This window comes from Theropithecus gelada, chromosome 10 (genome assembly GCF_003255815.1).
Source record: "Theropithecus gelada isolate Dixy chromosome 10, Tgel_1.0, whole genome shotgun sequence".
Lineage (NCBI taxonomy): Eukaryota > Metazoa > Chordata > Mammalia > Primates > Cercopithecidae > Theropithecus > Theropithecus gelada.
This window is the reverse complement of record NC_037678.1, coordinates 24,244,861-24,252,269: the sequence shown is the minus strand read 5'-3', so window position 1 is coordinate 24,252,269 and position 7,409 is coordinate 24,244,861. Positions and strand designations below refer to the sequence as shown.

The window sequence follows — 7,409 nt, the reverse complement described above, 5'->3', positions numbered from 1 at the left end:
ATCAACTCGCTGAATGATGGCAACCCCAGGAAACAGGAAATGATAGCCCCATTTGACAGCTGAGGGAACTGAGGCTCGGAAAGTGAAGTCGTTAACCAGCAATTGGCAGAACTGGGTCTTTAAAAAGCAAACAATGCTGGTTTCCAGCACCATTCTTCCAGATAGCCACCTGGGCCAGCCCTTCTTTAAAATGACTAAATGATTTTACCTTCAAGACAAAAATAAATCGTAAGGATGGGGACCGAGGTGGGAGGATCACTTGATTCCAGGAGTTTGCAACCAGCCGTCGTGAGATCCGTCTCAAGAAAAAACAAAACGAATTACAAGAAGTTTGCAAGGTATACAAGGCCCTCCAGGGCCTGGCCCCTGTCTCCCTATCATACCAGCTTTATCCCCTGTACCCTCCACTTGTGCTCCAAAACCCCTTCCAATTCTTTTGTGCCCACCTCTGCCCAGCCTCCAAACCTCCGTGGGTCTTCACACAGGCCTCTGTTCTGAATCTGCCTCGTGATTCTGAATCCTAAAATATTTCCGTGTCTCCCACAAGGTCACTCTTACACTCTTTCAGTTTAAAATTTACTTCCCCCAACCCCGCTTTTACACTGTTGGTGGGAATATAAATTAATTCAACCATTGTGGAAGATGGTGCTGAGATTCCTCAGATATCTAGAACCAGAAATACCATTTGACCCAGCAATCCCATTACTGGGTATATACCCAAAAGAATATAAATCATTCTACTACAAAGGTACACATATGCCCATGTTCATTGCTGCACTATTCACAATAGCAAAGATGTGGAATCAACCCAATGCCCATCAATGATAGACTGGGTAAAGAAAATGTGGTACATGTACACCGTGGAATACTATGCAGCCATAAAGACAAACAAAATCATGTCCTTTGCAGGGACATGGATGGAGCTGGAAGACGTTATCCCTAGGAAACTAAGGCAGGAACAGAAAACCAAATACCACATGTTCTCACTTACAAGTGGGAGCTGAACAATGAGAACACATGGACACAGGGAGGGGAATAGCACACACTGGGACCTGTTGGGGGTTGGGGTGGGGGAAAGGAGAGCATTAGGAAAAACAGGTAATGCATGCTGGGCTTCATAACTAGGCAATGGGTTGATGGGTGCAGCAAACCACCATGGCACATGTTTACCTATGTAACAAACCTGCACATCCTGCGCATGTGCCCCAGAACTTAAAATTAAAACTTGAATTTAAAAAAAAACTTTGCTCCCCCTAACAAGCCCAGCCAGAGCACACAGCTTGGAAAAGAGAGTGTGGCCTGGTGTCCATCTCCACTCATCCCCTTAGCCGCCGCATGTCTTTGTACAGGGAGCAATCTGCCCAACTGTACACAGCAGGCCTGTCCTGCAGACGGGGTTAGGGGCCTGTCTTCTCTGTCCTCCTAGCACACAAGCTTTTCTCTTTCCAAGCATTCATCATATCAAATATGATTGTGTCTACTTTCCCATCCCCCTTCCCAGTACATATACAACCAGGCAGTGAGACCCCTGTGCTTTTTGTTTCTATACTCCTAATGCTTAACTCAGTCCTGGCATGATCAAGCCCAAGTCTTCAGGAAAAAGAAGGAAGGAAGGAAGTGGAGGAATGAGGGAAGGAAATGAAGGAGGAAGGAAGAAAGAAAAATGGAAGAAGAAAGGAAGGAGGGAGGAAGGGAGGGAGGGAAGAAGAAAAGAAAGAAAGAAAGAAAGAAAGAAAGAAAGAGAAAGAAAGAAAGAAAGAAAGAAAGAAAGAAAGAAAGAAAGAAAGAAAGAAAGAAAGAAAGAAAGAAAGAAAGAAAAGAGGAAGGAGGAAGAAGGAAGGAAGAAAGAAAGAAAAAAGGAGGAAGAAGGAAGGAAGGAAGGAGAGAGACGGAGGGTAGGAAGGAGAGAGAGGGAGGGTAGGAGGAAAAGAAGGAAGAAAGAAGAGGAAGAGGGTGAGAGGGAAGGGGGAGAAAAAAGAAATGAAGGGAGGGACAGAGAAAGAAGGAGTTGGTTTAAAGGCCAGCCTGACGAGCCTTGGGCACCGCCCTTAGGAGGCCACCCTCAGAGTCTGACAGCAGGTGAAGGTCCTAAATCTCCCCAAACTAATTGGTGTCTTTTCTCCTCTTCTAAGACGCTCTTCCCGAGAGTCCTTACCTCCTGCCCTCAGGAGCCCTGGAGAGAGGCAGTCCTGGCAAAGAGCACCCCGAAGAGAGACTGGTAACTGCACCCCCCAGTTCCTCACAGTCCGGGGAAGTGCTGGGAGAGCTGGAGCTGGATGGGACCGTACCCTCTGCACATCACGACACCCCAGCCCTGTCACTGCTGCTTCCAGAGGAGGCCCGCCCCAAGCACGCGTTGCCCCCCAAGAAGAAACTGCCTTCGCTCAAGCAGGTGAACTCCGCCAGGACGCAGCTGAGGCCCAAGGCCACCTCCGCAGCCACTGTCCAAAGGGCGGGGTCCCAGCCAGCGTCCCAGGGCCTGGGTCTCCTCTCCTCCTCCACAGAGAAGCCTGGCCCACCGGGGGACCCGGACCCTATCGTGGCCTCTGAGGAGGCATCAGAAGTGCCCCTCTGGCTGGACAGAAAGGAGAGTGCAGTCCCCACAACACCCGCACCCCTGCAAATCTCCCCCTTCACTTCACAGCCCTATATGGCCCACACGCTCCCCCAGAGGTCAGAACCTGGGGAACCTGGGCCTGACATGGCCCAGGAGGCCCCACAAGAGGACACCAGCCCCATGGCCCTGATGGACAAAGGTGAGAATGAGCTGACTGGGTCAGCCTCAGAAGAGAGCCAGGAGACCACTACCTCCACCATTATCACCACCACGGTCATCACCACAGAGCAGGCACCAGGTATGCAGCCCCCAACTTCTGAAGCCCTCCAGAAACAGCCGTGAGGCACTCACTATGCTCAAGAAGCCCAAGCCCTACCATCAGTTACTGTCTATTGAGCATTGACTATGAGCTTCGCCCTGTGGCTCAGAATTAACAGCCTCATTTCATTTGTTTGTTGTTGTTTTGGGGGGTTGTTTTAGCAACAGGGTCTTGATCTGTCACCCAGGCTGGAGTGCCATGGCACTATCATAGCTCACTGCAGCCTCAAACTCCTGTGCTCAAGTGATCCTCTTGCCTCCGCCTCTTTAGTAGCTGGGACTACAAGCATGCGCCATGATGTCCAGCTAATTTTTTTTTTTTGTAGAAAGGGGGTCTTGCTTGTTGTCCAGGCTGGGGAACTCCTGGGCTCAAGCAATCCTCCCACCTCAGCCTCCCAAAGCACTAGGACTACAGGCATGAGCCAGGACACTCAGCTAACATCCCCATTTTAAAGATGAGACAACTGAAACCCTGAGTCCCCCAAACAACCTGCCAAAGGTCACACAGCTAATGAACAAGATTCAAAATCTTTTCATCTTGGAACAGAATTCTTCATTTAACCTGCTTCAAAGCCACTAGCCTTTTCAAAGTACATTACCTTTAGCATCGCATGTGTTTTCTAGACTTGACAAAACGCTCTTCTGTGCTCCAGTCTTCTCTACCATCTTTAAAATGGGAGAGGGACCCCCAGTTGTCAAGCATACATGGGTTTTGGACAAGTGCAATGTGGCCACCCTTCAAAGCATGTAAGCTCTGGGTCCAAATCCTGCTTGCTGTTTGAGCTCGGCCCCTCTCTGAGCTTTTGTTTACTTCCCTGTAAAATGGGGATGAAATATTATCCGTCCCTATGAGAATGAGTGGGGTCACCCCTGTTGACTGGCTAAAATGGTGCCTAGCAGGATATAGTAAGCGATCATTCCCATCAATTATTGCTATTTTTATTATCATGTCGATTCTGGAGCTGATGAATTAACAGCAGAAGGACAGATGGGAACAGCAAAATGCAGGTTCCCCTAAAGCCCCCATTCCACCCCACAGCCCATGGTTGAGCTTACATCCAAGTTGTCTTTGGTGTCCTAATTAAAGTCCTTCCTTCCAGCTCTCTGCAGTGTGAGCTTCTCCAATCCTGAGGGGTACATTGACTCCAGCGACTACCCACCGCTGCCCCTCAACAACTTTCTGGAGTGCACATACAACGTGACAGTCTACACTGGCTACGGGGTGGAGCTCCAGGTAACCCCAGGAGGGTATCTCACAAGAGGCAGCCTCTTCTAGCAGGAAGTCTCAAGAGGATTGCATGAGTCAGGCTTACTGTTATGCTAACCAGTTTGGTTCCGTCTTTGCTCGACCAGGCCAACTTTAGCTGGGTTTTGGCGAATGAGTAGGAGTTCTTAACTCAATGCCTCGCTGAAATATCTTGGTAGGGATGGAAGGGACATGCTGACAAATTCTGAGGCATTTCCCAGAAGGAAAATCCGTTGATACTCTGCTTATCTCTCTCTCTGTCTCTCTCTCTCTCTCTGTCACACACACACACACACACACACGCACACACACACACACACACGGAAGCTCCACCTGATTCATTTGATTCTTGCTTGCTTGCTTGCCTGCTTGTTTCTTTCTCTCTCTTTCTTTTTCTCTTTCTCTTTCTTTTTTGCTTGCTTGCTTGTGTTCTTGCTTCTTTCTCTTTCTCTTTCTCCTTCTTTCTTTCTTTCTTTCTTGCTTGCTTGTTTGCTTGCTTTCTTTCATTTTCTGGTTATTAGAACATTTTATTCTTAAACTTTTGCCCACACAGTAAGAGAGAAAAAGCAGGATGGCATAATGCTCAAACATCTGGGTTTTAAGTCCTACCTCTTCCGGTTAAAACTGCGTGACTTTGAGCAAGGAGATTCACCTCTCTGAGCCTCAGTTTCCCCATCAATAAAATAGGAATAATGTTACTGCTTTTTAAAATTTGAGGGAGCAGAAAATATGACAATGCAGAGAGCATTTGGCCACAGTCCAGCAGAGAGAGAGAGAGAGGAGAGAGAGAGAGACCATTTGGCCAGAGCCCAGCAGAAATCGCGACCATGCAGTGCATGTTATCCGTTATCTTCAGTATGCTAATCACCCTGAATATGTTCCTTTTTCTCATGGGAAATAAAAAGCCGTCAGAAGTTTCTGAGCTGGGGCAGGTGTATGACCTTACCTTAGGAAGGGTTTTTGGTTTTGTTTTTGTTTTTACAAAAATAAAAGGTAGGCCCCTCAGCAGTAGAACCTGTAGTCTTTGCAGACCCCAGAGCTTTGCACAGTGTGTGGCACACTGTCGGTGCTTAATAATTGTTCATGGAATTAAAATAAACTGGAGAAAATCTGCAGTCCAGATGATTCTAGTGCTTAATGAACCCTTTCTTCCATGTCATGAAGAGTATTGGACCCACTATGTGTCCAACACTGTGTGGAGCCTTTTACCAGGCACAGTATTCATTCATTCATTGAGCAATTACTATGTGCCAGGCAAAGCTGTTGATACAGGAGAATATATTGATATAAAAAATTGATGCAATGCCTGCCCTAAAAGAGAAATACATAGGATGCCATTTAATAGGGACTCTAGTTGGTGTCTACAGAGGATGTTGTAGAATCACAGCAAAGGGACAGGCAAACTCCTTGGCAATCAGGGAAGGTCTCATAGATGAGGGCAATTTTAATGGGGCTTTGGCGAATGAGTAGGAGTTCATCCAAGAGAAAAGAGGATAAGATATAAGGCCTGAAGGAAGAAGAGCTTGTGGGTAAGGCCTGCCCTGTTTAGAGGAGAGGCAGAGAAACTAAAATTCCAAACCCTACTCATAAAAGCATAAGTCTTCAAATTGGGCATGGAAACCTGACTAAAGTCTCCCTTACACACACACATGCACATACCATTTGTTCAGCCTCCCTGCATACAACTAAAGTATCTCCCTTATTTCTTCTCATATCCCACAGAGTGTAAATGGCAAAGCAAGCGCCTGATCCTTTGAGGTAGGGGTTGATTGTCCTGCAGTTGTAGCCACCATTTGGGAGGATAAGAGAGTGGGCCAGAGAGTGCCCTAGAAATGAGGACTCCACCCCTCACTTACCAATTTATGCAGAAAATGGAAGAACATATTCAATCTTTCTGTAATATTTTCTGAGCACCTAATATGTGCCAGATACTATTCTAGGCACTGGAAACATGGAACAGCATGGAGAAATCCCTATCCTTGGAGAGTATACATTCTGGTGGAATGCCTCTCCCGGCTCCCTGGAGATTGGACCTCAAGCACAAGCTGATCCAAATGCTGCCTCCACTTACCAGCTCCAGGACAATGTATCCCACCCGCTAGCATCCAGGGCCTCTGCCAAAGACCCCTCTTACAGGACATAGCAATGGGGGCCTCACATTGCAAGTCCCTTGCAATGCCTCTGCCTTGCACTTTGGTTTCACTCTATCCCCTTGGATTCCGGGGAAATTAGAGGGATCTTGATGTTCCCAGGGCTTCTGTGGGCTGGCTATGGGGCCCAGCGGTCCCATTGACCAGGGGCTATCAGTGCCTGGGCCACTTTTCAGTGACATCTTTGCAACCTCAGAGGGCTCTGTCTCAAACACAACTCAGAGTTTCTCTCTGTCTGCTTCTGCCTGTTCCCAGGTGAAGAGTGTGAACCTGTCCGAGGGGGAACTGCTGTCCATCCGCGGGGTGGATGGCCCTACCCTGACCGTCCTGGCCAACCAGACACTCCTGGTGGAGGGTCAGGTAATCCGAAGCCCCACCAACACCATCTCCGTCTACTTCCGGACCTTCCAGGATGACGGCCTTGGGACCTTCCAGCTACACTACCAGGGTAGGATCAGGCCAAGGCTGACAAGCCTCAGTTTCCCTCTGGAGAAAAGGATTTTACAACTTTTTGTTTCAGGGGCCTCTCTGACAGTTTGGTAAAACCCACAAACCCCTTCTCACAATAATGTTTTTTAAAGTATAAAATAAAATATATACAAGTTTAAAGAAAACAGTATTACTGAATCGCAGTTATCAAAATATTGTTATAATCTATGATGCTTTAATCTATGTGCTTTTTATTAATTCATTAAACAATATCTTCTAGTAGTTCTTATAACTGTTGACTTTTCAAAGTACTAAGGAGCATAAGAAATATGTTGAGATATCCATTATGATGTGAAAAATATCTGTGGTTTCTCTTGGTGTCAAAGTCACAGGTTCTACTACAATGTTGCAGTTTGTTGTCAGGAAATAGCACAGCTAAGGTAGAGGCTAATGAAAATAAGCAAGTAACTTTCCTTCATTCAAATTGGCAGGCCCTGAGTTCAATATGTAGATCCCCTGTGCGTCCACAGACTCCTGATAAAGAGCCTTAACAGGATCCTTCTCTCTTTTCTTCTTCCTCTATTGTTTTTCCTTTTGGTCTGTTCCTAAGTCTCCTCTGTTTTCCTCTCTGTTCATTCCTCTCTTCTCTTACTTCCTTTCTCCTTCCTTCTTTTCTCCTCCCTCTTTTCTTATGTGTTTCTTCATTTCC

General features: G+C 46.9%; 1 protein-coding gene across 1 annotated transcript in view; it reads left to right on the top strand.

Annotated features, from left to right (window-relative positions):
• Window positions 1-1,978: 1,978 nt before the first annotated feature.
• The window catches only part of SEZ6L (seizure related 6 homolog like), a 92,763-nt gene continuing 87,332 nt past the window's right edge, over window positions 1,979-7,409 (top strand). Inside the window, exons 1-3 of the mRNA XM_025399159.1 lie at window positions 1,979-2,855; window positions 3,976-4,109; window positions 6,527-6,719. Coding sequence (XP_025254944.1) covers window positions 2,651-2,855; window positions 3,976-4,109; window positions 6,527-6,719 — 532 coding nt within the window. The 5' untranslated portion in view covers window positions 1,979-2,650. The remainder of the gene's footprint in view (window positions 2,856-3,975; window positions 4,110-6,526; window positions 6,720-7,409) is intronic.